Source organism: Coregonus clupeaformis, chromosome 23, assembly GCF_020615455.1.
Source record: "Coregonus clupeaformis isolate EN_2021a chromosome 23, ASM2061545v1, whole genome shotgun sequence".
NCBI lineage: Eukaryota > Metazoa > Chordata > Actinopteri > Salmoniformes > Salmonidae > Coregonus > Coregonus clupeaformis.
In genome coordinates, this window is record NC_059214.1 from 27704864 (window position 1) to 27722620 (window position 17757).

Below are 17757 nucleotides of genomic sequence, written 5' to 3' on the forward strand. Positions count from 1 at the left end.
ACTGAAAAAGTATATCTAATTACAATTCATGTATTTTTATGACAGACTTCTGAGTATTAACTCAATATTAAAGGACTACTGACAAACGAACCAACGGCTCACGGGCTGAACTAATACATTTGACATGCAGATAGCTTAGTAAACAACATTAAACAGTGCAGCCGCAATCCTTTAACAGAAACTGATGTGTTGGCAGAGGTTCCATAGACAAACCAGTCCAGAAATAAACGATAAACCTCGGATTTGAAGTCAGATAGCCTCACTGTCCTCACTCTATAGCCCAACAAAACAACATTTTTCCGACAGTATTTCTGGGCAATTCAGGCCCAACATATAAGAGGAGATTTCATAATTAGATAAAGTATTCAAAAATATGAAAGTATACGAAAATATGGCAGCAATGCCAGGTGTAAATGCTTTCCGTCACATTCGCCTCCACTCTCTCTCCCTCTCACCTGCCTGTGGTCCACAGCTGTGCAGCGTTGCTGAACACTGCCCTCTATCGCGCTCTAAAAATGCAACATTCTCAAATGGATACAATACCAATTTTAAAACGGAGCCTTGAACTTGAAAAGGAATCAGTTGGTGTTTCAGCCTAGTCGTCATTCTTTACCTTTTTGTCTGTTTAGATGTGTTGTAATCCCTGAAGTAAGTCTATGTTATTCTATGCGATGTCGCCGCAGGGTGAACATGGCTTGGAGAATAGAAGTGTCTGAGATGCGTAAAGGGGGAGAAAGACTTCACCTACCATAAGATTCAATGCTAAATTCAGAATTCTGACATTTACTGTATTCGTTTATTGTTTTTAATTTCGACAACCTAATAATGAATCAACTTCACATCAAGGAGGAATAAGGGAAAAGGGGAAGGCAACTCGCGGTCGTTGAGAATATAATGTTCTCTGTGCGCAACGACCTATATTCGCTCATTTTTTATTTTTGCAAAATCCGCAAGCTGTAAAACTGAGATTTAGCAGGTGTCAGTGAGATGCCAGTAATAAATCTACAATTTTATCATCCATCCACTATCAACTTGGCACCCATGACGTTGCGCAAGACGAAAGAAAAAGGACAACCGGTGCAAGGTCTATTCTCCAAGCTGCACGAGTCATTTCAATGTTATTTTATGACATTACTATTCTCATTTATTTGAGAAAAACATACATTTCTAATCACAGGACAAAATAGATCAAGAAAGAAAGAGAAAAGTGAATTTGGAGAGTTTACTCTCTGGACCTCTGCATCTGTCTAACCTTACCCCACGGTTCCTGATTACGGACAGCACAACACAAGTAAGTTTGTAACAGTGGAAATGTGGCGGTAGGCTCCTGCAGCCCAAAAATGCCTCTGATCCTCCGCTGGAACGTGAGTAGAAAGTAAAGCTCGAGCGGTATAAAAGAACCGCTAACTGCTCTGAATAAATATGCGATATTATGGAACAAACTACGACGCCAACAGAGCCCTCTATTCAAGTTATGGTAAAATGGACAAAATAACACAGAGATATACTTTTATGTCTAAGTAAGACCATTTGTGAACTGAAACTTCTAATAAATCGCATGATAAATGGTTTGGTGTTAAAATGTGGAAACGGTGCTCAATATAGGCTTTTCTATCAATTAATTGAAAAAAATGTGTGTTTTATTCCTTATCTATAACTAGCACCATTTTGGAAAAGGATAATCATTCCAGAATAAAATGCTTAATGGAAAGTTAGGCTATTTGTTTATTTCGTTTTAAAAGTTCAATTTAAATCGAATTACTATCGTGCAATTCCAATATGACCAAGGGACATGAAATTCAACCGTCCAATACATACATGAAAGTCTATTCTTACCTTTGATGTTTTTTTCCCAACTTGTTCTAAATGTCACGCAAAGCACGAGGGCTCTTCTTGACTCTTCAGGCTACCTCAACAGAAGTGTATCTCCTCTCTCCGAGGTCTCGATCAAAACGACCTGCAGCTGGTTACTGCGCTCTCTCTGCGAATTGGACTCTACTACAAGGACCATCGCAACTCTAACTGAGAGGGGTGCACAAGAGAGAATGTGCTTTTTTTTTTTTTTTAACAAACGCGTATACATACTTGGAGTATGGAGTAACGGTTTGTCATGACCTCCCTGTGTTTCATATTAAAGACACTTCACTAACGAGAGTTGTTTTATTATTATATGGTGATGTGCAATAAATGTTATTTTACTTACAAAAACACCCCTCATTTCCCATGGTCTCCCCGATGCTGATATTCTATGTGAGGTTGGTACCAATTTAAAGCCTGACTATTTTTTTTTTTTTTTAAGGGAACCCTTGTCAACCTGCTTACAATTACTTTATATCTGAATCTATGGAAGTTCACGATAATTTTCACACAAAAAACGTGAATATATTGTGAACCATATACTGTACCTGACATTCAATTCTCTCTGATGGCAGTTGATTCCAGCTTTGAAGTTTGAATAGTTTAGTTCAGTCACAGTGGTCTGACTGTAGTGGCGATTCCTGATTTCCCGCCACTAGTACAGGTTGAGAGCAGTAGCCTACATGATGCGCCCACATCGAACTGGCTTTCCAGACTTGGAGCGTTGCCTGAGTGATGTTCCCATTTATTTGCAGATAAATAACTTAGGCCTGGAGCAACTTTGCATTTAAATAGAATAGGGTATAAAGTAAGGAGAGGTGCACTAGAGGTTAAGAGCGTTGGGTCAGTAACCGAAAGTTTGCTGGTTTGAATCCCTGGGCTGACTTGGTGAAAAGTCTGTGGACTTGCAATTGAGCAAGGCACTTAACCCTCTGGATAAGAGCATCTGCTAAATGAAGTAAATGTTATAGTGAGATGGTAAGAACCATATGCTTACTCTCACCTGGCTAACACTTCCTCAGTGCCATTTCTAGACATAAGCGGCCCCAACCAATGAAATAATAATTGTAGGAAGTCAGTCAGGGTCTTCATTTACAGTTAGATGGATAGTAGAATACACAACGTTCAATTTCGAAATTTGGTAGTGCATCAGCAGTTTTTCTCTTGTTATGTCTGTCACTGACAGTCACTCAATTAGCCCATGTCAGCTAACATATCATAGATTGCTAGGTATGTTAGTCTAGCCAGCTATCTAAACCGTGTAGCCTAGTAATCATGGCCGAAAGAATTTCTGACCGGCATAAATCATGGCAAAATGGGTAGAATTGCAGGAAATTAGTTTTAAAACCAAATATCGTTTAGGGCTCCCAAAACGCTAGAAGCGCTTCAATCTGTGGCGGGGCCAGGGCCCCTCTCTGATACTGCGAACTATAGCCTATCCTCCAAAACTACATTTCCTAAGAAGCCTTGCGGGCTGCTCAAGAATCGGTGTAAAACCCGATTGCGCGTGCGTATCCAGACGTGGCAACGGCATCATGGCTTCTTGGAACGGCAACGGAATTGGGATGAGAGAGCTGAAAATGTACATATTCGTCTTGTTGGTAAGCTGTTTATGCTAATTATTTGTGTCATATAAGCAGAGACATGTTTGAATTTAAATGGTGTTGTTCTTTTTATTTAATCTGCAAAAGCCTGCGATGTGTCTTTACCGTGTCTTCGTGCAGGGAGGCAAAGTTGACAGCCCTAGCAATTTTAAATCAGAGCCTGAACCTGAGGCTCATAAATACAAGTCAATTGCATCTTACTGTTGTTACATATCGACATTAGGCTATATCGACATTAGGCTACATTTCATATTGTTTGATCAAAACGGTGTACATCCTCGTGAATGGATTGCCAGCACAACATGCATCTAGTGTCCCTTCCGAGAATGGATATAGAATTCCTATGATGACGTAAAGCGAACCTGGCTGGAACAGAGCCTTGAAAATAGGGAACAATTATTACACATAATCTACAATAGAACCCAATAATCTCTTTTACATTGTTGCAGATTTCTATTCAGGTTTCTATTAATCTCTTTTTTACCTAGTTGTCCTGCATACCTCACTTGTTCGTCTCTCTATGTTGTGTGTCATTCGTGTGACTGCCTGGCTTCAAGGCACAATAATCTTTTTTGCTGACTGTCTATTTTGGAACACCGTTTTTGGGAAGAGAACTGTGATTTGGCGGAATGCGTAAATTAGCCTCCTAATTTGAACGCTTTCTTTCCTTTTGAAGCGTGAATGTGATAAAGACCGCCCGTTGCTCTACTGGTCACCCCCCAACAAGTTGCAACTATTTTCCACGGTGGGCGTGGTTTACGTTTATGATCAAAATGCCCTTTGGAATCACTTACAGCTAGGTGATTGAACGAAGGTGGGGTTATTATGACTCATGGTCAGTCATTTGAACATTTATTATGATGATATGTCGACCCTTTTATTAGTATAACTACATTCATTTCTTGAGGAATGCAATGATTGCTGGATATGTAACCTTGTTTGCAAAATGTTTTACATTGTTACAGTAGGCCTACATTATTTTACTTTGTTACCAACACTCATCCCTTGATTGGCTACATAATGGCTGAATTTCGACGTCATTCCAATCTCAAGATTTGTGCCCATGGACCTTTCTGGTTCAGCATCCTGTTTGGTGGTTTAGTAACTGCCATGTCAAACAAAGGTGGGTACTGCTGTAGCTGTTGTGTAATGGCAAGCAAGGGAAATTGTGTGTGTGTGTGTGTGTCTGTTGCTAGCTCCTGTATGTCTGTCTGTTTGTGTAAGTTCAAGTTTTATTGTCATATGCACAAGTACAGTGAAATGCTCAACTTGCATGTTCTACCCAACAGTGCAGTAATCAATATCAAAATATACTGAACAAAAATATAAACGTAACGATTTTACTGAGTTACAATTCATATAAGGAAATCAGTCAATAAATTCATTAGGCCCTAATCTATGGATTTCACATGACTGGGCAGGGGCACAGCCATGGGTGGGCCTGGGAGGGCAGGGGCACAGCCATGGGTGGGCCTGGGAGGGCAGGGTCACAGCCATGGGTGGGCCTGGGAGGGCATAGGCCCACCCACTGGGAAGCTAGGCCCAGCCAATCAGAATGAGTTTTCCCCCACAAAAAGAGCAGAAATACTCCTCAGTTTCATCAACTGTCCAGGTGGCTGGTCTCAGACGATCCCACAGGTGAAGAAGCCGGATCTGGAAGTCCTGGTCTGGCGTAGTTGCACGTGGTCTGTAGTTGTGAGGCCGGTTGGTCGTACTGCCAAATTCTCTAAAATGATGTTGGAGGCGGCTTATGGTAGAGAAATGAACATTCAATTATCTGGCAACAGCTCTGGTGGACATTCCTGCAGTCAGCATGCCAATTGCACGCTCCCTCAAAACTTGAGACATCTGTGCCATTGTGTTGTGTGACAGAGCTGCACATTTTAGAGTGGCATTTTATTGTCCCCAGCACAAGGTGCACCTGTGTAATGATCATGCTGTTTAATCTGCTCCTTGATATGCCACATCTGTCAGGTGGATGAATTATCTTGGCAAAGAAGAAATGCTCACTAACAGGGATGTAAAAAAAATGTGTGCACAAAATTGTAGAGAAATAAGCTTTTTGTGTGGATGGAACATTTCTGGGATCTTTTATTTCAACTCATGAAACATGGGACCAAGACTTTACGTGTTGCGTTTATATTTTAGTTCAGTATAATTAATACAAATTAAATAATAATAATGATGTGTGTGTGTGGAGATAAAGGGAGACAGAGCAGTAGGTCAATCTGTGTGCTGAAGACTGTCCCTCTGGCGGCCCTGCCTAGCTGCCTGTCAAAGCCATTTTTAAAATATCTCAATCTGGATTGAGTGACCTCCTCCTCTTGACCTCCCATCATGGTGAGTTAGTTGGTTGCCTCGGTCGAGCCGCCCCCACCCACCCTACACTATACCCTCTAGAGCGCTTCTTCCCTATACAGTGCACTACTTTTGACCTGGGCCCATAGGGATCTGGTCAAAAGTAGGGTACTATATAGGGAATAGGGTGCCATTTGGGATGCAGTCATTGATAAAGGTGTTCATCATCATAATCCATCTCCTGAAATCAATGGTTGATAATTGAAAAGGGCCACAATGGTTTCCTCCCTGTCAACGGTTTCATCAGGGACCATCTTATCATCACTGAGAAGGAAGAAATGTCTATATGTCAGCTAAGATGGTGTTATCAGATGCATTGTCCTTAGCATCCTATGCATGCACATAAACACACTTATATGCATGGTCACACGCATACACACACACACACACACAAACATGTAGGCCTACACACAGACACATACACAGTCACACTGACACACACACAGAGGGACTAACACAATGTACACACACACACTCTCTCTACTGTTGTTCAAGTCATTAATCAGTGACAAAATGAAGGAGAGTGTTTGACAAACCCGCCCCTGATTTGTTCTGATTCAGTGCGCACCCTAAAACAGAACTTAAAACAAGACTCCGTTTATTAAGCAGATTTGTCACGCCAGATGGAGGGTATAGCCGTCGCCGGCGAGAGAGAGCGAGCGAGACGATCGCCTGGGTTTCTCTCTGCTGGCTGCTTAGTTAGCGTGATATTTTTTACGCTGATGTAACGTGACACTTTTTTGGGATGAAGGTAGGTGCAAAGTGTTGTAATTGACTTCCTCAATGTATTCAGGGTCTCTGGCAGTTTCCCAAATGCTACCCTAGTCCCTATCTATTGCAATACATATGGAATAAAGTGCCATTTGGGACGCAGCTTCGGGGTGGGAAGAGGGAAGCTCCTGCACTTAGGCCTACGCTACATACAGCTGCATACATCGTATCTTCATTGGATATGCCACCTAGCTGAGATCCGGCATATGGGCTGAGTGTGATCAATAATGAAGGGACTTGCCATAAATTATAGTTCTGGACTAAACAGAATTAATGGGATATGCCTGATGTGTTAAGTCAGTTCACAATATTCGGTGTGATACTAGTGACCTTATGCCTCTTGCATATGACCAAATATGACTCTTATTTTTCAATTCAGTGCAGACAAGGCCTGAATGTCAGGGTATCTTAAACCATAAGCCTTATAAGTGTATGGGCAATTCCATGTTAACAGAGTGATGCTGGGACTCTAAAATGTATGTCAGACAACCAATGATTGCAATGATCAGTGGAAATTGTTAAGAGTAGTCCTTGTGCATAGAGTTGTATGGTTTGTTGAACTTTGCAATCAATGGTTTTGGTTTGACATCCATTTTAAAGTGAAAAATCTGAGTCTCAGCATCACTCTGTTACTGTGGAATTGCCCGAATGCAAACAAGAACATGATTTGGTGAATCATAGCAATAGGGTTAGTTTGAATTGTGCATTGCGTGGTAAAGGAAGTAGGCATATCTTCAGAAACATGATACACATGTACAGAATAGCTTAGCCTAGTTCTTCAGCCTCAAACACTCACCAGAAATAAACAAATACATAAACAAGCAATAATAGTGTTGCAACCACCACAACATGAAATATACGCCTAACATCTAAGGGGCCTGTTTTTTCCTCATGACTTGCTCTCCTCACTAGAACATCCCTGAGGCTATGGACATGAGCTAGGCCTAGCTACCTCTTCAGCTGTGGATGATTAGCTGCCTAGCATGCAGTGTATCCCCCTGTCTGTTCTGTCTGTCTCCATCGATTGAGAGTCTAATCTCTAGTCTGAGACAGTCCTCCTGCTGTTCTCTGGGTGTTGATAATATAACAGGGAGCTGAAGTTTTGTGTGTGGGGGTGGGTGGGGGGCACAGATAAAATGAAGTCAAATCATACAGTCATTAGGATGCTGCTCACATTGACACGGGACAGTGCCATTATGTCATGTAGCCTAAGCCAACGAGTAGGTACCTAGGTAAGGGAACCAACCAATGCACTGATTGCCAGGCAGCAACCCAGCCATTGATGGGGCTTGTTACAGTATTGGCTGCCTGTCAGCTGTCACGGCATGTGATGTGTGAGAAGCGAGCACTACAAGGTCAATGTTCCAGGAAATGTTTTTGCAAATCCTCTCCTCGTTCTTTGTGTGTGTAGCTGTGTGTGTTTTGCTCCATCCATGCTGATGTCCTTGTCCCTCCTCCCCTCCACATCCTCTCCCAACCTCACATCCGCCACTCTATATAGTGCTGCTTTTCATTTCACCATAATACTATGCTATCCATCAACTTCCTGTGAATATAATTGTGCTCCTTGTACGTTTCACTCTGTTGATCTTCTCAACAATATGCGTTATGCACACCCACTCTAAGTCCGCAAATGAGCCTGGAGAAATGTGATTGCGTGGGGGAGAAATTATCAACAGTCTTTCGTACATTTCTAAAGGGTTCTAATGTTAATGTAGCTGTGAAATAGGCCTACTCTGCCTCAGTTCAAGAGCTGCCTCCAGATGCTATCAAATAGCTCAGGACTGACTCATTCTCACACTCAATCGCCAATACCAGTTCTGTCTCGTCTTAACTACTTATTTTTTGCATACAGTTAGTTCATACTCACATGTTGTCTCACAAATAGATGAGTTTTCAAATCCTGTTTAGTATCTAGCATTTTATCAGTCATGCTATTGTGAGAAGCAGGCTATGGTTCAGTGGATAGCTATTCAATCCCACATGAGTAAGTTGGACCTTAAAGCTCCCCGTTCATTCTGCACGGTGGTTGCTCCAGTGCCTCTCCTCTCAAGTCTCCACTCTCCCTAACTGAGATGCCCTAGCCAAGGGAAGGAGCAGTGGAGCAGTATCGGATGAGTGAACAGGTGGAGAAAAGAGGCCGGCCCTGAGATGCCGATTCTTTAATTACTCCTCACTGTCATCTCCACACGCCCGCCCTTTAGTCTCCGACCGAGGGGACGTCACCTTGTCATCCTCTCAACAGCATCCGTCCGCACCACGGCCACCAGCCTCCCACCTCCCACACCTAGAGACAGAAGGAGTAAAGGGGATGCCCCCTATAGAGTTAATCAGTCATGCAGACAGAGTAATAAGGAAAAAAAGATGACTCTTCACTTTGTACTGTAACTTCTGTTCTTTTACATTCCACCTTTTTTAATGGAAATTTACCACGAGAATGTGCTGAATTCCTGTCACGCACACCTTACGAGGGATCCAGCAGGGAATTGGAAATGAGAAAACCGAAACCCGACAGGTGCTTGTTTTGATATCCCGTTATATCACTCATCACTGTGATTTGATGAATGGGTAAATCCATTTGAATTCAATCACTTTTTGACAGCACCGCTTTTGATTGGAACGAAACCTTCCATACATATTTGCCCATTGTAGAAGTGCTCAGAAAGCTACTTTTTGGACCTGAATGCCAAAACATAGATAAAGGTGCTCAAAGTTGACTCATTTTGCATACCCCACCATACCATGAAATATCCATGTCTTCATCACTGGAAAAGATAAAAGGTTGAAATTGATATAATTTAAAAGCTTACAAACAGGGTTGTCAAACTATTTGATCATTTTCTGGAGACTAATAATAATTTTAAAAAGGCATTTTAACCTTTTAACGTAAAATATCTAAACTCAAACTCCAATTTTATTTCATATTCACATATGTTGTAGCTTAGACCCTATTTTACATAATCTAATGCGTTTGTGTTGTGCCCACCATTGAGACCCTCAGTCTCACACAATGAGATGACTCAGTCTTTGTTTCACCTTTGATGCTGACCACATACATAGGGTTTTGTCTTGCACATGAGGTGTCTGACATCTCATAATATCACAAAAATGACAATTTTTCCGCACTGAAGCATCCAATGTGTGAGTTATTCTGAATGTGAGTCGGCCACTGAATTAATACAGTGAATGAATGAATAAAATACAGTATTTATCCATCTCTATGTCTGCAGGTGTGCCTGGTGTCTGTGCTGCAGGCGGCGGTGAAGGTCTCTCCTTTGATAGAGAAGGTCAGTGACCACAAGGACTTCAAGAAACTCCTGAGGACCCGAACTAATGTCCTGGTGCTCTACACTAAGTCAGGTGGGTTTGAACCAATGTCCTGGTGCTCTACACTAAGTCAGGTGGGTTTGAACCAATGTCCTCGTGCTCTACACTAAGTCAGGTGGGTTAGAACCAATGTCCTGATGCTCTACACAAAGTCAGGTGGGTTAGAACCAATGTCCTCGTACTCTACACTAAGTCAGGTGGGTTAGAACCAATGTCCTGGTGATCTACACTAAGTCAGGTGGGTTAGAACCAATGTCCTGGTGATCTACACTGTCAGGGGAGTTAGTGGTTCTATGTCCCCAAGCTTATAGACTAGCCAAAAAAAAAGGCTTTGTGAAGTCTGTATTCATAAAGCCTCTCAGAATAGGAGTGCTGATCTATGATCAGCTCCATGTAATCGTATTCATTATGATCTAGGCTAAAAGGCTAAACTGATCCTAGATCAGCACTACTCTGAGACGGTTTGTGAATACGGTCCCCAAGCTGCCTTTTTCGGTGTAAATGACCTAAGTGTGACCTTATCTGTAGTGTTCTCTTATCTTATCTCTGACAATCTGTCACTTATAATGGTAAATGAATAACATTGTGGAAGGGCAGTGATTATGCATCACACTGCTTGTTTCTAATGACCTGTAGCTTATCATGTTCTCTTCTATTCCCTGGATTTGGAAGTACTACATAGAACAGTGTACTGAACAGAAAGACACTCAAAAGCTCAATGTGATCAAATGAAGCCATGAAACTGCATTCACTGACAGCCATTAGGGAAATCACCCTCTTGCATTTAATTACATTTACATTTGCATATTTCAGGCCAGTAGAAAGTGCAGTGCAGTGCACTCATAGGCTTGTGTGCATGCGTGCTGCTCTATGCTGATGTTCATAAACAATCTCCCTCTCAAGGCCCCACCGCTCCCATGAATTGTGTGTGTGTGTGTGTGTATGTGTGTGTGTGTGTGTGCGTGTACGTACGGCTCCACTCCAAATGTATTTGTTTCATCATTCATGAGCCATTTCAGCCAGTGTTAGGTCATTGGATAAGACTTGCACGTATCGAACGTCACACTGGGATTGATTGCTTGCCGTTGCCGTGGTGCTGCATTCTGGCATTCTCCAAAGGGAAGGTTTAGAAGGTTTACTCATTTGATTTCCTGCTGTCGGATCCTCTCCTTGACCGCCACTGGCACATCACTTGGTTCCTTTACAGCAGGGGCCCAAAAAGCTCCAGAATTGTCTGTCACAGATACTAAGTGTTCCGGTGCTTCCCAGTGCCCCATCTGCCCATCAACTGTTCTGAGACCCCAGCACCAACTTCAGGAAAAGTCCCTTGAGTAACTCGAATCTGCAAGCAATCTGAACTCACCATATATGGTGATCTCTAATCTGACACCAGTGCCAAATGTTTGAATTACCACCAACCAACCTGGTGTGAGTCAGGACCTCCAGAGGACAATGGCAATGCCCCAAAACGAAAAATAGAGGAGGTGTCCAACAGAGCCAGAGGAATTGTCCAACACATAATACTACAAGTGTTGAAGGGGTTGTAAAAGTGATGTATTGTTGTTCAACAGAGACGAAAGAATCACGGTGTGCTTACTTTACTTCTCTGAGTCCACATTGTATCTCAAAGGAGATTGTGTAATGCTGTACTGTATTGTTGTAATGCAGTTGATTACAGTTTATTATTTGATGGTTTCTCACTAGGCCTTGGACTATGATGTGTTTATGATTTTCATAACATGGTGGAAATAGTTTAGTGATGACTCTGTTAGGTAATGTGTTAGGTAATGTGTAGAATGTGTGAATCGTAGATTCTGCTCTCCCAGAGACTAGGTCTATTTAAGTAACACTAGGGTAATTTCCATGGATACAGTACCATTGTGTGGTAGATGTTTGAGTTCACAGTCCATGTTTTTAGTGTTATGACTCCAACCTTCATTGAATTCTAACTAGGATATTAAAAATCCAGCAACTTTCCCAGGTTTTCCAGAAACCCTAGTTGGAAGTTTCCCGGAATAGGCAGGAAATCCGGAATCCTACAACCAGGATTTCTGGAGAAAGAAAAATTGGGAGAAAGTTAGAATAGAATTGCAACCCTAATTATAACCTATTGTTAACTGTGTATTATAAGGTGACCTGAGTAGTAAAACTGAATTGTGTTTTTGTGAAATATAGGCCTAACTCCACCCCTCTTATCTTGTGTGTGTATAAACAGCTACCTCCGGGGACTCTAAGTTCAAGCTGCTGTCTGACGTGGCCCAGGTCGTCAAAGGACAGGGCACCATCGCCTGGGTCAACTGTGGGTAAGTACAGGATTGATTGAATGGTTGATGATGGAATGACATGCATTAATACATCAGTCAGTGTGTCACATAATATGCTGTACAGTATATAACTTCCAAGGGATTTCCAAGAAGTGTTTTAGGTTAGAAAAATGTCCAAGTCACCATGTCACATACAGTATGTCCCATTATGCTTCTGAATAGCATTTTAGGTTGGAAACATTTTGAGGCATTCCTCCCAGTCCCAGCTCTGAGATGTATAGCTATAGGGAAGGAAGTTGTAAAACCCTCTTTAAATGGCTGCCTTGTAAGAACACAGTGAGACAGGCCTGGACTAAGTAATCGATAGCAGTTATTGAAGCCTAGGCCAGCTGCATACAGTCGTGTCATATCTCTTTATACCCATGCCATCTCTCCACTCTCCATCTCTCCCTGGCATATCCTCCTGAAGTCACAGTGGAGATTGGAGAAGAGATATGCTCATTAAAATAGGGAGTCTCTTTCTCCATTTCCACATTCTGCTGAGGGCTCTACAGAGGATAGAAAAGAGGAAACCGCTCTTCAGACCCTACATTTGTGTGTGTGCTCATGTTCGTTCTGTGTGTGTGTGTGTGTATTGTCCAAATGAGTTATGGGCACTGTTCGGAAAAAACACGCTTTCCCGTCCCGGTCTCCCTGAAGCCCCTGCAATAGACCTGTCAGGTCTGGGCAGATGAACCATTTGAAACGAAGTCTCTGGAAGTGTTCATACTGGGAGGATCCACCACACTCCCAAGACACACACTAGAATAATTGTTTTCCTTAAACATTTCTTTCACTTTTTCCCCCTGTGTGATCTGACTTCTACTCTAGTTGATTTCCTGCCATTTTATCTTCCCGTTGTTTTTTTATACCTGTCAACCTCAACCACTTGAGCCATTTTTGTTGCTCGGGAGAAAAAGCTTCAAACAGAAAACTACAAAAGAATCAAGATCACCCCTCTGACACCTACCACTCAAAGCATCCCTCAAAGTTTCTCTCAAGCCTGTCCAAGATGGAAGACGGATGAGGAAGGAAAAGTGTCTAAGAACAATGTAGCCTGGTCAGCTGTTTTATATAGACCTATAAATATTTACTATGAGAGATTGTCTTTCTTTTCACTGCAGTAAATCTACTGTCAACCCTCTCTTTCTCCACCGTATGCCTTAATACTGAAGGGTGTGGTGCCTGAGGCTGGTCTAATGGTAAATGCTGCCGCCTGCAGCACGTACTGTATACAGTATATTACCTTCAGCGAGGGTACGAATCCTGCCCACTACTCTCTGTATCTCCCTCTCTCCCCACTCATTTCAACCATCGGTCCACTCTCCAAAAAATCAAAAGAAATACTGAAAGGTGTGGAATCTCCTGAAGATCCGCAGCAATTACATATACCTGTGCCAGAGACCCTTTACGGGGCCTTAGATGACAGGCTGCATAGCTGCTGTTCAGTCACACAGGTGATGCAGTGCCAGCTTCTATAGCTGCTAGCCTAGCATTGTGAGTCTGGCGACTGGCTATGGTTTTCCCACCTTCTCCAGTTCTCCCATGGACCAGGTCCAAAACAAAGCTTAGTGTCAGTGTGAGAACGGTGGTCCATGCCAACAGAGGGATGTGAGCCAAGGATGACACACTCACCAGATGACAGGACCTGAGAGATGGCCAACAGTGATGATGTCACAGGAACTGGGCAGGAGACAGTGCCAGGTCAGGCATGGATGCCAGACTGCAGACGCTGCTGATAAAACAAGGAGATTTGTAACAAAATGACTGTAGTTTGTTGTTTTTGCTAATGAGCAATGGGCAAATTAATCTCTGACTGCTTGGTGTACCATCAGACTAAATGGTAGCCTGAAGCCTCTTCCCAGCAGGCAAGCTACAACCAGTTTTGCCCACTGGGATTACTTTTCTGTAGTACCTGTCTCTCTTATCTATTAGTCTGTGGACAAAAGTTTGACTTCACCTGATCTCTCTAGAGGTGAATTACTGACAGTTCCCTCATCAGTTACACCTTTTCAAGGAACATCACACAGCCCATAACTTCCCGCCACTCTCCCTCTTGCCACTTCCTCCTCCCAACACCCCCGTGTTCCCTCTTCCAACCAACACCCTGTTGACTGTGGAATTGACCTGACTCTCTCCATGACACACCTTGGCGAGAGAGAGAGAGGCTACACTACATCCCCACTCATCCATGATCAGGGTCCTGGATTCCTGGCCGTGGGTGGAGTTGCTGAGCTTTGCCAATCCATTGTCTTTCCCACCAGCTGGGGGCTTTGATTGGTCAGTGAGTCAATTTGACTGCTGTGATGGCTCCTCCCATTGGTTGGTTGAAACAAAGGGCTATTTTTACCAGGGAATGATTGCAGTGGCATCAAAGGTGGTGACATGGGATACAACTCTTTGGTTGTGGAGTTGTCTATTAGCTACACCTTTTCCTGTCTGTCTGTTTCACCTCATATCCGCTGAGTCATTGAGGCTATGCTTGTCGTACTGCTATACTTCACAAGTTTGGGATGCCTTTTCATATCGACAATTTTCCACCATGACTATGTTGCCTCTTGCTTCTCAATGTAATCTGCAACACTTTCACAGTTTCGCTCTATTAAGGTTGGAACCGCTAGCTTACCAACACTACCTCAATCAGAGATGCAGTACTTGGTGACCTCCTGTAGCTTTGTTTGACCAGAGGTGGGAAATGACGTACATTACACCACTTGAAATGAATGTCCAATCTCTCTTATCCAAAGGACATTATACAAGAGTGCATCCCAAATGGCACCCTATTCCCTATACAGTGGCTTGTGAAAGTATTCACCCCCCTTCGCATTTTTCAAGGCACTGTATTGCAAGGCACTACACCAGATGACACATGGGGCCCATAGGACTGGTCAAAAGTAGTGCACTGCGTAGGGAATATGGTGCCATTTGGGAGACACTCCAAGTGTAATGATGAAGTCTACCATCACCACCAGCCACCTGACAGAGACGGACACCCATCTTCCTCCTGCTCCAGCTCTGCAGTGAGACTATTTCTCCTGGCAGACAATGGGCGCTCTCTGCCACATATGTAACACTAATGATGGTGTCTCTTTTTATCTTAAAGGACAGAGTGCTGGATATATTTTGCTGATGGGGGCCTGTGCTGTCAGAGCTGTAATTGAATTTCATCTCTTTGAATTTCCATTAGCATAGGGCATAGCTCTGTTCTAGGTAGACGGGCAGGCCCTCGCTCTATTTCTCGCTCTCTCCCTATTTGTACTTATGTAATACATTTCCATGCTCATTATCAGTGGAGAGAAGGGGAGTTATTATTGTCGAGAGACCTGTGCTTGCATTGTGAATTTGTGCGTGGGTGGCTGGATATATAGGAAGAGGGGGACTGTGTTTGTGTTCAGTGTTTATGTGCATGCATTTCTCTAAAGATGGTACCTCTTCAATTACAGAAGTGAGGCTCAATGTTCTTATGTAGATTTGTGTTTACATACAGTGCCTTGCAAAAGTATTCATCCCCCTTGGTGTTTTTCCTATTTTGTTGCATTACAACCTGTAATTTAAATTGATTTTTATTTGGATTTCATGTAATGGACACACACAAAATAGTCCAAATTGGTGAAGTGAAATGAAAATAATATATAAATAACGGAAAAGTGGTGCGTGCATATGTATTCACCCCCTTTGCTATGAACCCCCTAAATAAGATCTGGTGCAACCAATTACCTTCAGAAGTCACATAATTAGTTAAATAAAGTCCACCTGTGTGCAATCTAAGTGTCACATGATCTCAGTATATATACACATGTTCTGAAAGGCCCCAGAGTCTGCAACACCACTAAGCAAGGGCACCACCAAGCAAGCGGCACCATGAAGACCAAGGAGCTCTCCATACAGGTCAGGGACAAAGTTGTGGAGAAGTACAGATCAGGGTTGGGTTATAAAAAAAATGTCAAACTTTGAACATCCCACGGAGCACCATTTTAAATCCATTTTTAAAAAATGGAAAGAATATGGCACCACAACAAACCTGCCAAGAGAGAGCCGCACACCAAAACTCACGGACCAGGCAAGGAGGGCATTAATCAGAGCGGCAACAAAGAGACCAAAGATAACCCTGAAGGAGCTGCAAAGCTCCACAGCGGAGATTGGAGTATCTGTCCATAGGACCACTTTAAGCCGTACACTCCACAGAGCTGGGCTTTATGGAAGAGTGGCCAGAAAAAAGCCATTGCTTAAAGAAGTAAATAAGCAAACACGTTTGGTGTTCGCCAAAAGGCATATTGGAGACTCCCCAAACATATGGAAGAAGGTACTCTGGTCAGATGAGACTAAAATTGAGCTTTTTGGCCATCAGGGAAAACGCTATGTCTGGCGCAAACCCAACACCTCTCATCACTCCGAGAACACCATCTCCACAGTGAAGCATGGTGGTGGCAGCATCATGCTGTGGGGATGTTTTTCATCGGCAGGGACTGGGAAACTGGTCAGAATTGAAGGAATAATGGATGGCGCTAAATACAGGGAAATTCTTGAGGGAAACGTGTTTCAGTCTTCCAGAGATTTGAGACTGGGACGTAGGTTCACCTTCCAGCAGGACAATGACCGTAAGCATACTGCTAAAACAACACTTGAGTGGTTTAAGGGGAAACATTTAAATGTCTTGGAATGGCCTAGTCAAAGCCAAGACCTCAATCCAATTGAGAATCTGTGGTATGACTTAAAGATTGCTGTACACCAGCAGAACTCATCCAACTTGAAGGAGCTGGAGCAGTTTTGCCTTGAAGAATGGTCAAAAATCCCAGTGGCTAGATGTGCCAAGCTTATAGAGACATACCCCAAGAGACTTGCAGCTGTAATTGCTGCAAAAGGTGGCTCTACAAAGTATTGACTTTGGGGGGGGGGGGGTGAATAGTTATCCACGCTCAAGTTTTCAGTTTTTTTGTCTTATTTCTTGTTTCACAAGAACAAATATTTTGCATCTTCAAAGTGGTAGGCATGTTGTGTAAATCAAATGATACAAACCCCCCAAAATCCATTTTAATTCCAGGTTGTAAGGCAACAAAATAGGAAAAATGCCAAGGGGGGTGAATGCTTTCGCAAGTGACTGTACACCGCAGTCTAATCAACCTCCTCTCCATAGATGAGTGTGTCTGTATATTAGAGCCAGACCGATATATCAGTTCACCAATATCATGAGTGTGTTTGTTGACAGAGAATGATTTCTAATCACAGACAGGGTCCCTCTCCATGTTAAGTGACTATTAATGTCTATGCAGAAATCTTATTAACAAGTCTCGATGCTATGAATATTAATTCCACATTTCCCATTGGAACCTCAGCTATTGTTGTCATTAACATTTCTCTCTCTCTCATTCTCTTTCTCTCTCTCTCTCATTCAAATTCAAATTCAAGCTTGCATGAAAAACATTGTGTCAATATTGCCAAAGCAACAATGTATACAATAATAAAATTATAAACAATAACAAATAATAATATAAGATGGTAGTAAATAATAATCAAAATTAAATACAAAAATAATAACA

The 17757-nt window shown here is 42.6% G+C and overlaps 2 protein-coding genes across 6 annotated transcripts in view; one reads left to right on the forward strand and one right to left on the reverse strand.

The window, feature by feature from the left end:
* sema5ba (sema domain, seven thrombospondin repeats (type 1 and type 1-like), transmembrane domain (TM) and short cytoplasmic domain, (semaphorin) 5Ba) overlaps window positions 1-1920 on the reverse strand; it is a 189524-nt gene extending 187604 nt beyond the window's left edge. For all 5 annotated transcript variants that reach the window (XM_045206609.1, XM_045206608.1, XM_045206607.1 and 2 more), the window contains exon 1: window positions 1837-1920. The gene's annotated coding sequence lies outside the window, so the exon portion shown is untranslated. The remainder of the gene's footprint in view (window positions 1-1836) is intronic.
* A 1458-nt stretch (window positions 1921-3378) lies between these two features.
* The window catches only part of LOC121537019 (protein disulfide-isomerase A5-like), a 62642-nt gene continuing 48263 nt past the window's right edge, over window positions 3379-17757 (forward strand). Inside the window, exons 1-3 of the mRNA XM_041844750.2 lie at window positions 3379-3458; window positions 9821-9950; window positions 12133-12220. Coding sequence (XP_041700684.2) covers window positions 3393-3458; window positions 9821-9950; window positions 12133-12220 — 284 coding nt within the window. The 5' untranslated portion in view covers window positions 3379-3392. The remainder of the gene's footprint in view (window positions 3459-9820; window positions 9951-12132; window positions 12221-17757) is intronic.